A 21,101-nucleotide genomic window follows, 5' to 3' on the forward strand; every position below is an offset into this window, starting at 1 on the left:
GTTTCTTCTTCTTCCTTTTCTTATCGAAGGGGTCGCTTAGGACCACGCCAAATCAACACTTTCTAGCCTTCCTGTTGGTCCAGTATTCCTTCATGCGCAGCGATTGGATCTGTTTTTGTTGCTCTGACCATGTATGTTGTGTAGTCTTCTCTTCTTCCTCGAATCCCGTGTGTGAGTAATTTTCCTCATTTCATTCCGGGCAAGTATATTTGGTGATCCTAATGCCTCCAGGTCTTTTTCTGTAAGCTTGTACCAATTCTGTCTAGTACCCTTGTTCTTCATCATCATCATCATCTGTTTACCCTCCAGGTTCGGCTTTTCCCTCGGACTCAGCGAGGGATCCCACCTCTACCGCCTCAAGGGCAGTGTCCTGGAGCTTCAGACTCTTGGTCGGGGGATACAACTGGGGAGTATGACCAGTACCTCGCCCAGGCGGCCTCACCTGCTATGGTGAACAGGGGCCTTGTAGGGGGATGGGAAGATTGGAAGGGATAGGCAAGGATGAAGGAAGGAAGCGGCCGTGGCCTTAAGTTAGGTACCATCCCGGCATTCGCCTGGAGGAGAAGTGGGAAACGACGGAAAACCACTTCCAGGATGGCTGAGGTGGGAATCGAACCCACCTCTACTCAGTTGACCTCCCGAGGCTGAGTGGACCCCGTTCCAGCCCTCGTACCACTTTTCAAATTTCGTGGCAGAGCCGGGAATCGAACCCGGACCTCCGGGGGTGGCAGCTAATCACGCTAACCACTACACCACAGAGGCGGACACCCTTGTTCTTTATGAATGTATTTTGTACGGTAGTCTGTTCGGGTCCATTCTTTCTAAGTGTCCCATGAATTGAATTCTTCGCATTTACATTGTGTCTGTGGTTTTGGGAATTTCTTTATATATTCCTGTGTTAGGATTTGGATAATGCACCGCCTTTGTTTCTAGGCCCAAGGATGTTCTCATTATTTTACGTTCTTTCACTTCTATTTGGTGTTTTAGTGGTTTGTGTTGGAGATTGAGCGTCTCTCGAGCACGGAGTGCTTCAGGTTTGATTAAAAATGAAAATGAAAACCTACAACCTGTTTTCCAGTCATTGACCGGGTCAGGAATGGAATGAATGAAGCAGATATAGGCTATTAGTACGATGGGGTCGCCACTGATATATGCTATGAAATGAGAATGGAGAGTGTTGCTAGAATGAAAGATGACAGGGAAAACCGGAGTACCCGGAGAAAAACCTGTCCCGCCTCTGCTTTGTCCAGCACAAATCTCACATGGAGTGACCGGGATTTGAACCACGGTATCCAGCGGTGAGAGGCTGACGCGCTGCCGTCTGAGCCACGGAGGCACTCAGGTTTGATTACAGTTGTATAATGGTGGATTCTGCAGTTCCAGGAGAGGCTCCTTTTGTTGTATACATTTTTTGTTAACTAAAAAGCAATCTCCACTTTCTGGAGTCTAGGTTCAATAGATTTATTTTTGTTACAGTTTGCTGTAATCCATTCACCTAAATACTTAAATTCGTTTTCTGTAAAGATCTTGTTATTGCCTATTAGAAGTTCATTTGATGTGATTTTGATGTCGGTCAAAAATTTTGTTTTCTCAAACAAGATTTGTAATACAATTTTCGCTGCTTGTTCTTGTAGTAGTTCAAGTTACTTTTGTGCATCAGAGATATCTTGGGCAATTAGTGCCATGTCATCAGCAAATTGGTTTCATTTGGTTTTTTTTATTATTATTACGCATTATTAGAGATCACGTCGATTTGAAATATTAAGCACGAACTGTTAAAAAAATGTAGGAAGCCGTGCATGTGAAGTTATTAGCCTGCACTTGAACTCTGATTTCAAAGTGCTAATTCTTTTCCATCTTTCCAGTAGATCTAAATCAACCTAGAGCTGCCGCTCTTAAATGGACATTGTGCATTCCAACCTCCAATTATTTTGGTTTCTTCTGGATTCTTTGCTTGTAAAACGTGACATAATCTATATACATAACTTGTCCTGACTGACTCACTGACTGACCGACTGATTCATCATCGCCCAGCCAAAACTACTGGACATAAAGTAATGAAATTTTGGAATACATTCATATTAACATGTAGGTGCTCGCTAAGAGAGGATTTTTGGGTATTCCGTCGCTAAGGGGGTGAAAAGGGGGGGGGGGGTGAAATTTTAAAATGAGTGTATCTATATCTTAAAACTTTATAAGTTTACAGATGTGAAAATTGGTATTTAGAAACATCTTTAAAAATAAGGAAACACATATTTGGAAAATCCCAATAGGAGGGGTGAAAAAGGGTGTAAAGGGGTTGAATGCCTTAAATGAGGATACTTATATCTCAGAAACAGAGATATTACAGGCCTGAAAATTGGTATTTGGGATCTCCTTTGAAAATAAAGAAACACGTATTTTTTTGTTTTTGGAAAATGCAATTAATGGGGGTTAAACAGGAGTGACAATTTGGGGTGAATTTTTAGAAAGACTATATCTACAGTATATCTCAGAAACGTAAAATGTTACAGACATAAAAATTGGTACTTGGAATCTCCTGTAAAAGTAAAGAAACATAGGTGATTTGTTTTTGGAAACTCCACTTACGGGGAACTAAAAAGGGGGTGAAAATTTAAAATGAGCATTTCTACAGTATATCTCAAAAACCTAACATATTACCGAAGTGAAAAATAGTTTTTTTTATCTCTACTAAAAATAAAGAAACATGTACTTTTGTTTTCTGAAAAACCACTTGGGTGGAGGGGTCAAAGTCACTGAAAATGGGGTTGAATTATTTTAATTAGGATACTTATATTTCAAAAGCTGAAGATTTTACAGACGTGAAATTTGATATTTGGAATCTCCTTTAAAAATAAAGGAATAAGTATTTTTTTTCGGAAATCCACCTAAAGGGGGGAGGGAAATTGAAAAATTAGATGAATTATTTGTATGAGGATACTATTATCTCAAAAACAAAACATTTTGCAGACGTGAAAATTGGTATTTGTAATCTGCTTTAAAAGTAAAGAAACACGTATTCTCGGAAAATCCAATGAAGGGGGGAGGTGAAAGAATCGAAAATTTAATTGAATTAATTGTATGAGTATACTTACATCTAATAAAAACTGAAGTTGTTACAGACGTGAAAATGAGTATTTGGATCTGCTTTAAAAACAAAGAAAAAGCGTTTTGGGGGGAAATCATCCTGGGGGGTAGGGTGAAAAGTAGTCTAATTCCTTTTATGAGGACACATATCTCAAAAACTGAAGATGTTAGAGTCGTGATAATTGGTATTTGGAAGATCCTGTACTATTAAAGAAACAAGTATTTTTAACGGGAAATTCACTTAAGGGGGGGGGGGAGAGTGAAAGGAAGTGAAAAAAGTGAATTCTTTTTTATGGGGATATTTATATCTCAGAACTGAAGGTAACAGATGTGAACATTGGTATTTGGAATCTATTTTAAACATAAGGAAACACGCGTTCTCTTTTTTTTGGGGGGGGGCCGTAAATCAACAACGGCGATGGGGTGAAAAAGGAGCTGAGTTCAGTTTATTTTACTGTTCATAATGTACTTATTCTGATCATAAACTGATCATTTTCAATCTTTCCTGGGTTCGTTTTCAAGAACCATCTTTTCCTTTGGAGAACATAAAGTTAGATTACAGTATTCTCTCCTGGCATATAAATAAAAAATTAAACACATTTGAAATAAAGGATAGGAATGATATTGACCGTACAGTTGTTCACCTCTATAATAAGGTCAATAATGCACGGAAGTATATCATTCGTGTCGCCAGAAATCTCGCACACTTGCCCACGCGCGACGATGGTGCTGGTCACATTGTCAGCAATGACAATGGTAACAGATGTAATTTACCGCCAAGTAGCGTTCTTGCATCCTGCTGCGGGTTCCAGACCATCAATATTATTATTATTATTATTATTATTATTATTATTATTATTATTAACCTAAATTCAACTAATATCACTCAGCCTAATAATAATAATAATGTTCTGAACCGTCGTCAAAATGTGCGGACCGCGCTGGAAACGGGTCCTGGACGGGTAATGACTACGATTGCATTCCGGCCGCGGGTTCAGTACCGCTAAGGCACCCAAGACGACACCACGCCGGATCTCCTCAAGGATTTGATTCATATTAAAAATGCTTATAGGGAAAGATGGCAAAGATTTAGGGACTCAACTGACCGGGTGGAATATCTGGATCTAGCCCGGGAAGTACGAAATTGATTGCTGGAAAGGAAGATTGAAAAATGGGAGGAACTTTGCCGTAATCTCTTAGAAAACGAGTCAGATCACGAATTTTAGCGGATTCTCTCAGGAAAAGAGTTAGATCGCGGATTATACACTGACTGACAGAGCAAATGCAACACCAAGAAGGAGTGGTTCGAAAGGGATGAAAGTTGGGGAAAAAACAGAGACGGCACGGACGAATAATTGATGTTTACTTCAAACCGATATGCAGGTTACACAATGCGCACGGCATCGACTCAGTAGGATGTAGGACCACCGCGAGCAGCGATGCACGCAGAAACACGTCGAGGTACAGAATCAATAAGAGTGCGGATGGTGTCCTGAGGGATGGTTCTCCATTCTCTGTCAACCATTTGCCACAGTTGGTCGTCCGTACGAGGCTGGGGCAGAGTTTGCAAACGGCGTCCAATGAGATCCCACACGTGTTCGATTGGTGAGAGATCCGGAGAGTACGCTGGCCACGGAAGCATCTGCACACCTCGTAGAGCCTGTTGGGAGATGCGAGCAGTGTGTGGGAGGGCATTATCCTGCTGAAACAGAGCATTGGGCAGCCCCTGAAGGTACGGGAGTGCCACCGGCCGCAGCACATGCTGCACGTAGCGGTGGGCATTTAACGTGCCTTGAATACGCACTAGAGGTGACGTGGAATCATACGCAATAGCGCCCCAAACCATGATGCCGCGTTGTCTAGCGGTAGGGCGCTCCACAGTTACTGCCGGATTTGACCTTTCTCCACGCCGACGCCACACTCGTCTGCGGTGACTATCACTGACAGAACAGAAGCGTGACTCATCGGAGAACACGACGTTCCGCCATTCCCTCATCCAAATCGCTCTAGCCCGGCACCATGCCAGGCGTGCACGTCTATGCTGTGGAGTCAATGGTAGTCTTCTGAGCGGACGCCGGGGGTGCAGGCCTCCTTCAACCAATCGACGGGAAATTGTTCTGGTCGATATTGGAACAGCCAGGGTGTCTTGCACATGCTGAAGAATGGCGGTTGACGTGGCGTGCGGGGCTGCCACCGCTTGGCGGCGGATGCGCCGATCCTCGCGTGCTGACGTCACTCGGGCTGCACCTGGACCCCTCGCACGTGCCACATGTCCCTGCGCCAACCATCTTCGCCACAGGCGCTGCACCGTGGACACATCCCTATGGGTATCGGCTGCGATTTGACGAAGCGACCAACCTGCCCTTCTCAGCCCGATCACCATACCCCTCGTAAAGTCGTCTGTCTGCTGGAAATGCCTCCGTTGACGGCGGCCTGGCATTCTTAGCTATACACGTGTCCTGTGGCACACGACAACACGTTCTACAATGACTGTCGGCTGAGAAATCACGGTACGAAGTGGGTCATTCGCCAACGCCGTGTTCCAGTTATCGTTCGCTACGTGCGCAGCACAGCGGCGCATTTCTCATCATGAGCATACCTCAGTGACGTCAGTCTACCCTGCAATTGGCATAAAGTTCTGACCACTCCTTCTTGGTGTTGCATTTGCTCTGTCAGTCAGTGTATATAAAACATTAAGCATTCAATTATAAATTTCATTATAATACCGTAGTGAAGCACGAGTATCTTGCTTGTTTCTAAATAATTTTAGGTGGGGAGGGGGATAATTTCTTCATGTCTATGTGCACTATTGCAGTCTGGATCCTCTGGGATTATCTAGGGTTAAGGTGTCCCATTTTAGCTTTCCCAGCTGACTCATTTTCTAACTGAGCATATTCATTTTCATTCTCTGTGGTGGTGGTGGTGGTGGTGGTGGTGGTGGTGGTGGTGGTGGTGGTGGTGGTGGTGGTGGTGGTGGTGGTGGTGGTGGTGGTGGTTGTTTTAAGAGGAAGTTCAGCGAGGTAACCATCCTCTCCAAACAAATTAAGGGAAAGGAAAGATGAAAAATGTAAAAAATTAAAACTATTTATTAAACAGATAATTTCGGAAATGAATTAAAAAGTAAAAAATGAAAAGATTTTATAAAACTGGAAAGAACATAAAAAAATTACAGACACAATCCACATGCGAAGAATACAATTCGTGGGGTACTTATAAAGAATGGTCTCAAACAGACTGACTCACAGAATATACACATTCTTAATGAATAAAACCACCAGATCAAGTTGCTACAAACAGAACAGACAAAGACCTCTCTACATTAGTGGCAAATTTCAATCAATCACCACTGATCTGCATTTAGGGCATTCGCTGATATGGCAGATTCCCTATCGTTTACCTAGTATTTTCTTAAATAATTGCAGTTATTGAACATCTCCCTTGGTAAATTACTTCAATCCCTAACTCCTCTTCATATAAACAAATATTTGCCTCAAATCGTCTTCTCAAATTCCAACTTTATCTTCATACTGTGATCTTTCATACTTTCAAAAACACCACTCAAACATAATCTTGTAATAATGTCATTCAAAACCATCTCTCCACTGACAGCTCGAAACATACCACTTGGTCGAACAGCTCGTCTACTTTCTCCCAAATTACGCAAAATTTTTGTAATGCTACTCCTTTGACAGAAATCACCCAGAACAAATCAAGCTGCTTTTCTTTGGACTTATGAACAGTTTATGAACAAAGAAACGCTACAAATTATGTCACGAAACAGGGAAATAAATGCTAGCCAGATTCATAAAGTAGGAAATTTCACAATTGGTATGTAATATACAAAACACAGGATCCTTTTTCTCAAGGAATCAAGAAACACCATGGGTTTATTTTTGTTTAATAGTGGTCTTAACATCACATCAACACTATCATGTTTTTAAGACAGAAGGTTGGGAGAGGGCCAAGACTGTGCAGGTAGCAGTCGTGGCCTTAGGTAAGACACAACGATATCATATGCCTTGTGTGAAAATGGGAAATTATGAAAAACAAGGGCTGCTGATGATAAGGTTTGAACCCACCATTGTCCGAACAATAATAACATCTAGGAATTCAAGAGCTGGGAAGCACACCCAGTTTTCCAAAGACTATATTTTTTCACTTTCCCCTACAATTAGCGTGAAGATGGGGCTGATAGTCTGAAGGAATTAGGATCACCAAACCTACTGGACCAAGACAAAATCAGAAAAATCATTCACACGCGGTTTTGAGAATTATGAGAGAAAGACTAACTGACATGTATGGTCCCTGCAACAAAAACACACCCATTCACTGTGTATGAAGGAATATTGGGCTAAAAGAAAAAGCCAACAAATGTTGACCCACTCACGACAGCGAAGACAACAAAGAAGAAGAAGAGGCCCTTGATTAATATACTCTCAGACATTAAGCAAATGACGAGATCAGCAGTAGTCGCATCATCGGCTGGTATGAATTGGAGTGTTTCCTGCGGGCCAAAGTTCCGTCTTAGGCCAGAGAGATTTTCACACTCTGTGAGGATGTGGGCCATGGCGTAAGAACACACTGGGGGGTGTTCCCTCTTTAGGAGGTAAGAGTGCGTAGATCTTCCATGACCTATCCTCAGCTTACAAAAAACTATGGCCTCTCTCCGCGAAGGCTGGAAAGAGGACCATCACATGGCAGTTGTCTTCTTAATTGCCCTCAGCTTGTTAGGATTTCCAACAGATAGCTACTCTGATTCCCAGGATGCCAAGATGGTTCAACATAGCTGAGAAAAAATGTCCGTAGCAGGTACGTTCATAGCTGTAGGTGGTAAAAGTGCCACTTCTTTTGCAGCTTCATTCGCAAGTTCATTTCCTGCAGTTGGGAGCCACGCTAAAGTGATTCTGGAGCCAGCATCGCCCAGCCTGGCTAAAGAGGGAGGAGCATTGCATGATGATGCCACATTCCAGCATTCCTTTCTCTTATCCCTCGCTTCCGGCTCACTTGTTCCCTCATTCATTCAGCCCGCTGTGTTCTGTTGTAAACTACCTGGCCAGGCTGTGACTGACTTGGTCTCATGTTCCGTTATCTTTAACAGGGGCCAGGCTGATAAGCTCAGACTGTAGTGCGCTGGCCTTCTCATCCCAACTTAGCAGGTTCGATCCTGGCACAGTCCGATGGTATTTGAAGGTGCTCAAATATGTCAGCCTCGTGTCCTTCCTTTGAGAAAGTCATCAGTCCAGCCATTATTTCTGGAATGGCCAGCATTGACCTACGTCTCATCTAGCCACACATTAGACATTACATCCTGCCTTTGAATCTTCTGCAGGAACATACTCCTTAGAGCTACTATGTCACCTCTCTCCAACAGCAGCTTCCTACTGTTAATAGTTTTATATTCAAAATCAAGGTTATGAACCACTTTCACTAAGGAAGAGTAACTGCCTTTAAATAAGTCGTTCGGAAGTGTAAATAGCAGCTTTTGAATTGTTGGGTGTTCCCTCCTGGAGTAATAGGAATATTGTGATGGTGAATAGCAACCTCTTTAAACAAATGCAGCTTTGTAATTCTGAAAGTTCTAGGCAGCATCTTTCCAGGCGTGGACAGTTTGGATGACCGCTCTTCTGACTTATTATATTTCTCCATCGTAACTCTTGTCACAGTACTTTTGCTAAATCTAAGAGCTTTGGCAGTGCGTTCCTGGACTCTCTGGAATGGACTTAAGGGAGTATTCCTTTCTGAACAACTCTTAGCCACCTCTTCAAAGAATTACCTTGCGGTACATAGTATTTCTCTTCCTTAGTGATGAATTGTCACACCACGGCCGGCGGTATTTTTTTCATGAGGTGGACGAGTTCTGGGCCTCCCTCTCCCTCCAGGAGTATTTATCGTACTCAAAATATATATTGAAATACAATAATTGTACATAATTAGTATTTAAAATACCATTAGATACTTACTAAAGGCCACAAAACAGAAACAGAAATAGAATGCCACTCGCACTGAACTGCTTGCGATAAGATCTCACTCAGAAGTGAGAGGTCTGGCAACTCCAAGCAAGAAGTTAATATAAAGAACCACCTAATCGATACTTTATTTTTTGCCTCAGGCAAAATTGAATATATATTAACACTTACAGAACATGTTTCGACCACTAAGTCGATTATACCACTTCTTGATTATACTCATCGATACGGTCATAAAATGGACGACTTGTAACTCCAAGCAAGACGAGCTGGCCAAAAGATTTATCTCCATGGCAACTGCAGTTGCCCCACCCTCGTTTCCATGGCAACCACCCCCTTTATCCCGCCCTGGCAGGCAGTACATGGACCTCCCTCTAAGATCTTTAGATATTAGAAGCATAGAAGGTCATGTATCTGCTGTACCATTGGGTGTATTTTCTTGTTTTTAAGTTTACCTTTAATATTCAGCCCACTGTCACACATCCCATATATTTTGTCATGGTCACTAGCTTCTCACCCAGGTGTCTGCAATTCAAATCCCACCCAATGTATATGGTATTTTGAAATGAAAAGTCACATCACTGTGGTTGGATTCTACGTAAATCTGGAGGTTCTGAGGCTATAATCATAATATCAACAGTCACGTCAAACTACAAGGTTGCTTGCTACCAAAAGTGCTGTGACATAGTTTGAAATTGCCCCAATATTTCATGTTGCTTAAAATCCCGGTCACTCCATGTGAGAAATGTCCTGGACAAAGCAGAGGTGGGACAGGTTTTTCTCCAGGTACTCCAGTTTTCCCTGTCATCTTTCATTCCAGCAACACTCTCCAATAACATTTCATATAACAGTCATTAATCACTGCTCAAGAGGAGTGGGACAGGCTTTGGCAGCCGGCACAATTCCTATCCCCACCGCTAGATGGTGGCTTCATTCATTACATTCCTAACCCGGTGAAATGACTGGAAACAGGCTGAGGATTTTCATTTCTTATTGCTAAGGAGAAAAACAGAAAACTTACCCTTTTGTGCTCTCCCTTTTCAAAACAAGTCTTTCCATGAATATTTCTACATCAATGAACTTTGAATCGCATATGCCATGAGGATTATAGAGTGTATTGTAAAAGCTTGAAAAAAGTTAAACATAATTTATTACTCAACTCATACAGTTCAGTGGCAGGGTAACTGCTGCCCAGTTCAAAGATACTGGGGTGTCATCTGACCACATACATTTTTTAGCATTCACAAATTGCTACTCAGTTATACTCACAAGCCTGAATAGACCGTGTTCCAACTCTGTGACCAGAATTTAAATCCTTGAACTGCCAGAGAAATGAATCCTAGGAATCCTTTTTGTATAAATGGAGTGAAACATTCCTACTCTTCATTATCTCAACACTTGGTGATCTGCATTCCTTCCATCTATTCCTGTTTTAGTGATTTGAATTACTGATAAGTCTAGCATTGCTTTATGTCTACAATGTCTGTTAATAATAATAATAATAATAGTAATAATAATAATAATAATAATAATAATAATAATGACAAGAAGAAGAAGAAGAAGAAGAAGAAGAAGGATATGACCTCAAATATACCATGTGCAAGCTCTTTTTATTTTATGCCATTTCGATTGCCAGCATGTCAATTTCATTGTTCTGGTTTACTCCACCAGATGGCAAGAAATGAATCTCTTGGACTAGTTTATGGCTTACAAAGTTTTAATATATTTTGTCAACATCATTTATGATATTGCATGCCAAAAGGATGTAAAGGAGAGAGCATATTTGTCTCTGGTGAAACCTCAACTTGAGTATGGTTCCAGTGTATGGAACCCTTACCAGGATTACTTGATTCAGAAACTGGAAAAAATCCAAAGAAAAGCAGCTCGATTTATTCTGGGTGATTTCCGACAAAAGAGTAGCGTTACAAAAATGTTGCAAAGTTTGGGCTGGGAGGACTTGGTAGAAAGGAGACGAGCTGCTCGACTAAGTGGTATGTTACCAATATAATACCAATATAAATGGTCCGTTATTGGACATTATCAATTTTCCAGCTAACTCATTCCTGGTTGCCAGCGTTTCGCCCCCGTGTGCTAGGCTGGGCTCATCAGTTGGTACCTAGCACACCTACCAAGACGCTGGATAGTGCATACCGTGGAGGCCACTGCGTAGGCTAATTGTAGCCACCGGCAGTGCCAATGCACTATGAGAGACGTTGTCTCATTAGTAAAAATTGATGCCTGCTTGGCCATCAGATGATGTAGATGTTGTTTCCCATAGGGAATCAGAAATAGTTGTTCCGAATGAGTAAATTTATAATACCAGTATAAATGGTCCGTAATTGGACATTATAAATTTTCCAGCTAACTCATTCCTGGTTGCCAGCATTTTGCCCCCGTGTGCTAGGTTGGGCTCATCAGTTGGTACCTAGCACACCTACCAAGACGCTGGATAGTGCATACCGTCTCTCATAGTGCATTGGCACTGCCGGTGGCTACAATTAGCCTACGCAGTGGCCTCCACGGTGTGCACTATCCAGCGTCTTGGTAGGTGTGCTAGGTACCAACTGATGAGCCCAGCCTAGCACATGGGGGCGAAACGCTGGCAACCAGGAATGAGTTAGCTGGAAAATTTATAATGTCCAATAATGGACCATTTATATTGGTATTATAAATTTACTCATTCGGAACAATTATTTCTGATTCCCTATGGGAATCAACATCTACATCATAAGTGGTATGTTCCGAGCTGTCAGTGGAGAGATGGCATGGGAGGACATCAGTAGACGAATAAGTTTGGATGGTGTCTTTAAAAGTAGGAAAGATCACAATATGAAGATAAAGTTGGAATTCAAGAGGACAAATTGGGGCAAATATTCGTTTATAGGAAGGGGAGTTAGGGATTGGAATAACTTACCAAGGGTGATGTTCAATAAATTTCCAATTTCTTTGCAATCATTTAAGAAAAGGCTAGGAAACAGATAGGGAATCTGCCACCTGGGTGACTGTCCTAAATGCAGATCAGTAGTGATTGATTGATTGACTTTTACTGTCCTTCAAAAATCCGACCTCTGCAGGCTCTTTTGGGGTTCAGAGGCAGACGTTTTACTACTGATCCCCAGAGAGACCTACAAAGTCTGTTTGTTGAATAGTAATGTTAGGTTCCATATTGTACTGAGAGAATTCAATACTGAATTGCAAAGATTTGCAATGCCACTATGTGAATGGTACTAAGGTCATTCAAAAGATTTGTTCTCTTTCTCTCTACTTGTAATCAAGACATTCTCTTTATAGAATTTCATGAAATCGATATGAATCATCAACAGAATTTTATTTTTTTCCTGAGCATGTAGCTGTGTGGTTTGGATCACATAGATATAAGCTACAGTAGGATTCAGCAGATAGTGGGTTTAAACCCCACTACTTTAATTAAGGCCACGGTTGCTTCCTACCCATTCCTGGCCCTATCCCATCATCGTCATAAGACCTATCTGAGTCGGTGCAATGTAAAGCAAACTGTGAAAAAAAATCTTTATTTTTATTTATTTTTCAAATGGTTATGTGATATCCAAAACTCTTTTTGAATATGATTAATCTTCAACAGGTGGAACGTAACATTCTGGATGTGTCATACCATGTGTCACAATATCGAGCAATCATCAGTGAACTGAGAGCAGAAATTGCTCGACTACGTACAAAGATGCAAGAGGAGCGCCCACGGTCAGGAGACATCACAACGCACAAGGGTGTGGGGACGGAGCTGAAGCTGCTCAGGGATGAAATTGTGACAACATTCAAGGAGCAAATGAGACTAAGGTAATTCACTCATTTTCGAGAGAAGTAGATTATACTAGGAGTTTAACAGCTCATGACAAAATATGACATTCTCCTTTATCCTCCAAGTTAAGCTCACCAATCTCCTGGCCATGCAAGGAGTCATTTCTCTTAATCATGCTGTCTACAAAATGACCTTTTTTTTAGATCTGTGTTCCAACTAGGAAAGAACATTCGTCTTTCACCCAGATTACTGCTAAATTTTATAGGAGAAACGAAGGTTGCATTTTATTCAGTAATCTATCTACAGTCAGAATATGTTCCTTTTGATGATTTTTTAACTTCTTCATGCACTAAAAAAATTGAACTACAAAATTAAGAGTTTTTCAGACAGTAAATATAATATTTCATGAAAACATCACTATATTTATAAAGAATAAGAACAGTAGTATTTAAAATTCATTGTAATGATCCAGGAAGTAGGAATAGTTGTCCAAATGTAACAAATAAAAATGTTTAATATTATCCTTTTTTCAATATAAAAAGACTGAGCTCGATAGCTGCAGTCGCTTAAGTGCAGCCAGTATCCAGTATTCGAGAGATAGTAGGTTCGAACCCCACTGTCGGCAGCCCTGAAAATGGTTTTCTGTGGTTTCCCATTTTCACACCAGGCAAATGCTGGGGCTGTACCTTAATTAAGGCCACAGACGCTTCCTTCCCACTCCTAGCCCTTTCCTATTCCATCGGCGCCATAAGACCTACCTGTGTCGGTGCGACGTAAAGCAACTAGCAAAAAAAAAATATTTTAAAAAAAGACCATCTAATAAAATGTGTGGGATTAAAAGACAATGATCATGATTAACATATTACTGTAAAAACATGATAAAACATGTTGAGGTAGAAAAATCCTCTCATCTGAAAACTCATTTCATTGACATAAAACTTGCTAATCCTTTTAAAAGTAGAAATCTGTGTTGCACACCATAGTGGGACTGTCAATAAGGGGATAATGAGAGCACATCATTCATTAGAAGGCTGTCATCTCACATGGTACGACCTTGTCGGTCTCATGTCTCTATTAGAGCTGGGAGAGATACGACACAACCATTTCATTGCAATCGTTTCTGGAACACAACCATTGCTGAATGAAACCGTTACAAGAAAATAACAGTTGCAGTGATGCTGTGCTGTTGCGTTCTTCGCCAGCACTGATCAAGTGGCATTCCACATTTACAACTGGTACGTATACAAAACTGTGGTCCGCAATCGTTGTATTTCTTGATAACCATCAATACCGAATGATATTTATAACATGCAATAGTTGTCCAAAGTTCACTTTGTCACTCATCATTTCCAATAGCGCGCTCCATGTATTAAAGGCCCAGGCAACTTATTTTGGAGTTTTATTTTCTTAGCTCATTGAATACAGTATTCAATTTTAATCAACATGCTGAAAACCCAAACGTATTATTTTATATTGTTTAGGAGATATAAGCAAGAAATGGCTACAACGCTTGAGCGAGTGACGTCAGCGAGTCGTCTCCTGTGCACTGTTAGAAGGTGTAACAGAATCAGACAGTGCAACTATTGGTTCGGTATATTTAACTACTGTAAACGATAACTAAGTGAAAACATGATTTACTGTATTGTGTATGGTTGCAACCATGCAAACATCGAAGGAAGAAGGTGCAGGTTTTCACAGATTTCCCTAATGAGAGAAATCTCCAAAGAAATATTGTACTCAATTATTAAAAATTATTAAAAATTACCATAGTTGTGCTAATTTCTCACCAACCCAACATAGTTTTGTATACTCTACACATTTCAGAGAGCAGGATTATGAACTATCAATTAAATATAAATCCAAACTCTTGAGACAAAGTAGAAAATATGTGTCGGGAAAAGGTTCTGGGCCTGAACTATATGAGGGGAATGAAATCTGTTCCTATTGCAAAGCATGCAACTACATATATTATGAAGTAATTTGAAATATTCTAAACATACTGTTAAATTTGTTATTAATCAAAGTATTCCGGTTCTTACGCCTCAGCAGTGTGGAATCCTACATAAGTACTTCCTTCGTGACAATATATTTTCTCGGATTGCCTTCACTATCACTAAAGTAGTCCATCAATTGACGCAGTACACAAACTGATGAAAGGCTACAAACCGCTAGGTAGCATTCGTTTTCATAGCACCGGGCGAGTTGGCTGTGCGGTTAGGGGCACGCGGCTGTGAGCTTGTATCTGGGAGATAGTGGGTTGGAATCCCACTGTCAGCAGCCCTAAAGATGGTTTTCCTTTGTTTCCCATTTTCACACCAGGCAAATGCTGGGGCTGTACCTTAATTGAGGCCACGGCCGCTTCCTTCCAACTCCTAAGCCTTTCCTATCCCATCGTCGCCATAAGACCTATCCATGTCAGTGTAACGTAAAGCCTCTAGCAAAAAAAACGATGTTTTCATAGCCAGTCATTCCCTCACGTAAGGGATATTTGTTTTATCCATAGAAATACAACTTGCAGTATTTGACACAACATTAGAAAAGTCCTCAAGCCAAACAATACACGTCACACTTCCATTTATTGTTTCACTTTCTTTCCAGCAGAAACTTTCAGCAGCAGGGGGCATCACTTCACAATGTTCACACTTACATCAGTCAGTGTTTCCCAGTCTTTCCGAAATAACACACACGGGGTTCGTTTTCTAGTTGATGTTGTGTACTTCGGTTCATATTGATAAGGCTTCACTTTTCTGGACATGATTATTCATTCCAACACTGAGAAACACTTGTAGACTGACGAAAGTGGCATGCAATATCCTGTCGTAAGGCAACAGTGACATCACACTATCCTGTACCTAAAACTTGGGATCTTCAAATCTCACAAGCTAATGGAGATATTTAAGTTCCAATTTCAGCCTCCCACTCTTCTATACAAAATCTAACTGAATTAATAAAAAACAGAAAATTGATTTTCATGAGTTTACTGGGCCTTTAATAGCATATAGGAGTCTTGTATTGTTTACAGATCATAGTTTTACATATGTAACACTTGGTTTTTGATTTCCTGTTTGCAGTAGAGGGGCAATACGCATATGTTATTGAGGATACTTTCGGTGGAGTTCCAGGCAAGGAAGTGTCTTTTCGACTGAACAAGGAAGGCTGTTCCTAACTTCTCAACATTTTACGTGATCGAGGACCATTTCCCCAAACAACTGTTTCAGAAATGCTCATCTGATTACTTTCTAAAGGTTCTTCTATTGATAGGTAACAAGGGAGTTTATATCAGCAATATTTAACATGGCATAAAATATCATAAGCGGCCAACATCGTCACCAATATCTTCTTCCGACCGCTCTTCTGATAAACCTTCAACTTTTAATGCTTGTCTGTCTCTTTTCCCAATACATCTTCACTACCATACAAAGCAACACTAACAACTAGCAGCAATGGAGGCTGGAAATAAGAATGCCTGTTACCAGAAAATTGTTACACGAGCACTGGCACCATGGGTATTTTTGACCCAGGAGGAAATATAACCAAATATCTTCACCTTGGGGATCAGAATAGATTTGCCAACACATGCAGCATGTAGTTCAAGGTCAAGAAGGAAGGTAATGAAAGCTACAGAAAATAAGGGTTGTTCATAGAGGAGATATGCCAACAGCCATAGCCGTGTTGAAACAACGGATTCCGTGAGATCTCCAAAGTTAAGCAACATTGGGCGTGGTCAAGATTTGGATGGGTTGCCATGCGCTGTTGGTGAAGGGTAAGGGAATGGAGGAGCGGAAAGGAACTGGCCACCCTACCGCACGTAAACTCCGGCTCAGGCACACCCCTGCGGAGGTTCGGACCTGCTTCGGGTAGAATACGCCCTTACCTTACCTATAGAGGAGATATGAAGTAATATTTGGCAGCTCAGTCAAAATAATCCACACTCCAGCTGTCACGGGTTAATGGATATTAAAGATGCTAAGATTGAAATGCACAGTACAAACTGATAAACGATGCTGTGTTCTTGAATAATATTTATCCTTTGATGAGCAGTACATATGGCAGATATGTCAAATTTTCATATCTCTCATTTACTTTTGTATTAAATGTCATAAATTGTTCTGATATGGGTGATGTAAAAACTATTTTGATGTGTTTATAATATAAATATGTATGAAACTTATACATTGGCATCACATAAAACTATACTTACTTACTTACTTACTTACCTACTTACTTGCTTGCTTGCTTGCTTGCTTGCTTGCTTGCTTGCTTGCTTAGTCTGTTTACCCTCCAGGGTTGGTTTTTCCCTCAGACACAGTGGGGGATCCCACCTCTACCACCTCGAGGGCAGTGACTTGGAGCATGAGACATTGGATTGGGTGATACAACCGGGGAGAATGACCAGTACCTCGCCCAGGCGGCCTCCCCTGCTATGCTGAACAGGGGACTTGTGAGGGGGTGGGAAGATTGAAAGGGATAGACAAGGAAGAGGGAAGGAAGTGGCCGTGGCCTTAAGTTAGGTACCATCCCGGCATTTGCCTGGAGGAGAAGTGGGAAACCACGGAAAACCACTTCCAGGATGGATGAGGTGAGAATCAAATCCACTTGTACTCATTTGACCTCCCGAGGCTGAGTGGACCCCGTTCCAGCCCTCATACCACTTTTTCAAATTTCGTGGCAGAGCCGGTAATCGAACGCGGGCCTCCAGGGATGGTAGCTAATCACACTAACCACTACACCACAGAGGCGGACACATAAAACTATAACTAGTCTAATTGACTTTAATACCTTACTATTATCACCACCATACTAAGTGGACATTGTCCCATCTGACTTCACGACATAAAAGTACTCTAGTAACCAGGAGCGGGTCCGCTGGGGACAAATTAATGTATAGTAGAAGAACGGTGATTGACAAAGAGAGAGCTCATAGACGCTGTGTATGAAGATTTGGAGCTTGTTCTTGTCCTCTTCTGTTTTCCTGTTTGTGTTTGTTTCCTCTTTCTGTTGTTCCCTCTTCTCCTGTCATTGTGTTTATCATAGTACATTTTTCTATCCTTGATCTTATCTTTGTGCATTTGATTTTAATCCAAATATCAAATATATCTTAAGAACTTCCCAATTTGGTCATGTTTTCTTGTGGGTACATCACATACAGTAGTTGCTGAAAGTATTAACATGTAGCGGTATCAGTTTTTGTACTTGAAACTTTTATGTATAACTGGATGAGGATGATTATGACATATTTTGTACTTTTGCTGTCTTTCAGTGCTATTTTTGCAATATTTCATATATTTGCCATTTTAATTGGTTTATTATAATTTATGTTTTGTCTCTTTTTTTTAATATGGATTTTGCCTAATCACCCTTAGTATATTCTTAAGTCATAATTAAGTTTCACATAAATCTCTTAAATCTCTTTTTTGAAAGAATGCTCTAGATAACAGTAACCAGTAAAACCTTCACAAATATAAAATAAGTCTGTTAATTTCATTAGCAAGCAATGACAATTCTCCTCTCATTGATATAGAGGTTTATTTATACCATTGTCTTTGTCATTTCTCTCTTTTTGTAAATCTGTTCATAGAAATGTGTTTCAGTCATAAGTTGACTAAATATGTCTAGGAGATACAAGTTTATAGTAAACTAGCTCATTGCCAGGTGTTATTCCGTACTCATAGTCAAAACATATGGTACTTTGGGCTGTTAATACAAGGCTCCTCTGTTTCCAGTACTCTAGCTGAGGTATGCTGGCTCAAGTTAGAGTTAGTAACATTTTCAGATTAATTCTGCAAGTAAATAAATAGGTTCAGGAAATAAATTTACCTATAAGATGTAAATCATCTACTGTACTGGTATGCTGAATTGAGAAGAAAGCATTCATCACCCCAGAACTGGAGCCTCGGCATGTCTGTGTAAGGTATAAAGAAATATGACAAGCTGTCAACAGCTCAGAATTTTAAAAATTGGCTAAGCTGATCTTATTGTAACTAAAATTCAGATCATACCGATCACTATTCAAGCAAGTATTGCCTACTGGGAAGCAATACCTTGCAGGCCTTTAATTATTTATAGTCAGCTAAGTAATTATACAACCCAGATCTATCTCTGGTGACATATACTGTAGTACTTAGAGTGCACTGTATCTTTTGTATGAGCTAGAGCAGGTTTGTTGCTTTCATCTTCGAGCCTCGGTTTCATCTTTAACATTAACAGTATGAAAGTGACTGAAGCTTGAGCAATGTTAATAACGTCATTACTTATGTAGCCAGTCACTGTCATGAATGGTGTGGAAGTACCACACTTAGGGTTAGTTGATGCATGCATTTCAGCGGGCATGGCAGACTGATAGGCAATGGTACCTTCTGAGTCAATAAAGAAAGCGAAGATAAACTAGCTCACTCCTCATTTCCCCAGTATGCATCTTCAGTAACACCAAAGCTATCTATGACAGCTGATGGTGGAGCTGTTGGGAATCTGATCATCCTTTGGGCTAAGAACTCTTTTTACTTTTCATTCAATCCGTTTACCCTCCAGGGTTCATTTTCCCTCCAGACTCAGCGAGGGATCCTACCTTCACTGCCTCCAGTGTCCTAGAGCATGAGATATTTGGTCAGGGTTACAACTGGAGAGGAGAACCTGTATCTCACCCAGGTGGCCTCACCTACTATACTGAACTGGAGCCTTGAGCAGGACGGGAAGATTGGAACGAATAGGCAAAGAAGAGGGAAGGTAGCGGCATTGGCCTTAAGTTAGGAACCATTCCGGCCAACATTTACCTAGAGGAGAAGTTGGAAACCACAGAAAACTACTTCAAGGATGCTGAGGTGTCAATCGAATCCCTCTCTACTCAGTTCACTTCCCAAGGCAGAGTGGACCATGTTCCAGTCCTTGTACCACTTTTCAAATTTTGTGGCACACTTGGAAATCAAACCTGGGGGTGGCAGCTAACCACACTAACCACTGCACCATAGAGGTGACTGAGAACTCAATATACAAATAAATACAGTAGGTATAGTGCTAAATGACAAACTACGTGTGAGGTTCAGTAATCATCAAGGTAAAATCTAACAGCTGTTATCAGAATATTGGTATTCTAAGATTTGAGTCTTGTTGTCATGAGCAGCAGTATTATTCACTGTACTTGCTTTAAATGTAGCTATATATGTATATGTAGTTGAAAATACCCTCCTTAGGACTTACATGGGAGTTACTTCAGGGGCATAAAAGTAGCACTTCTAATCAATAGGCCAAATTTGTGTTCCAAACCAAACCCCATGGCACAACATCCCTGACGGGCCTAGCCGACTGCTGCTCAACCCGAAGGGTTAGAGATTACGAGATGTCATGTGGTCAGCATGACAGATCCTCTTGGCCGTTATTCTTGGCTTTCTAGACCAGGGCCACCATCTCACCATCTGATAGTCCTCAACTGTAATCACATAGGCTGAGTGGACCTCGATCCAGCCCTTAGATTCAGGTAAAAATCCCTGACCTGATTGAGAATTGAACCAGGGACCTCCGGGTAAAAGGCAGGCATGCTACCCCTACACCACGGGGCCGGCTACATTTATATTCCAGCTCAGTGAATTTGTAAAATCATATGTATCATATTAACAGATCAAGATGTTACACTGTGAAAAAAACACCAACCTGGACAGAGCTATAATATCATAAACTTGTATATCCTAACCCTGGCAGAGGGTGCCAGGTTTTTAAAATCTGCTAATTGTATAAGTGTTTTATTAATGGATGATTAATCAAATAGAACTGAGCTGAACATATTTTTCATAGTATACCATCTTGAGCTGTCAAACTGATATTGCTGGATTTTCCATTCTTGAGTACCATACAGCATAACTAATCTTAAGGTTTAAAAAAAAAACCTTTTTTTATAAATTTTTAGGAGAGTAATGTATAGATATAGAGGGTGATCCATATACTGGTAAACCTTTACAAACCGAGCAAGTTGGCCATGCGATTAGGAGTTTGCATTCAGGAGATACTTGGTTCGAACCTCACTGTCCGCAATAAGACAGTGTATGACAGACTCCATTCATACTTTTACATCTATTAACGATGATTTATCCGATCTAAAAGCAGAAAAGAAAGGTCCAGTGCTGAACATTTTGGAAAACTTTTACATACCAGTACATCTTGAACAGTACATAAATCCAAATTACAATATCAATAAAATTAATGGAAACCTAACATACTTTTTGACATAATTCTTCCTATCCAAATCAAAAGAAATGTGAATAATAGTACAACATTAAACCCTC

General features: G+C 40.7%; 1 protein-coding gene across 1 annotated transcript in view; it reads left to right on the plus strand.

Moving 5' to 3' along the window:
- The window catches only part of LOC136876016 (kinesin-like protein KIF19), a 379,867-nt gene that overhangs the window by 288,712 nt on the left and 70,054 nt on the right, over positions 1-21,101 (plus strand). Inside the window, exon 9 of the mRNA XM_068228307.1 lies at positions 12,655-12,866. Within this exon, the coding sequence (XP_068084408.1) occupies positions 12,655-12,866 (212 nt within the window). The remainder of the gene's footprint in view (positions 1-12,654; positions 12,867-21,101) is intronic.

This window comes from Anabrus simplex, chromosome 6 (genome assembly GCF_040414725.1).
Source record: "Anabrus simplex isolate iqAnaSimp1 chromosome 6, ASM4041472v1, whole genome shotgun sequence".
Lineage (NCBI taxonomy): Eukaryota > Metazoa > Arthropoda > Insecta > Orthoptera > Tettigoniidae > Anabrus > Anabrus simplex.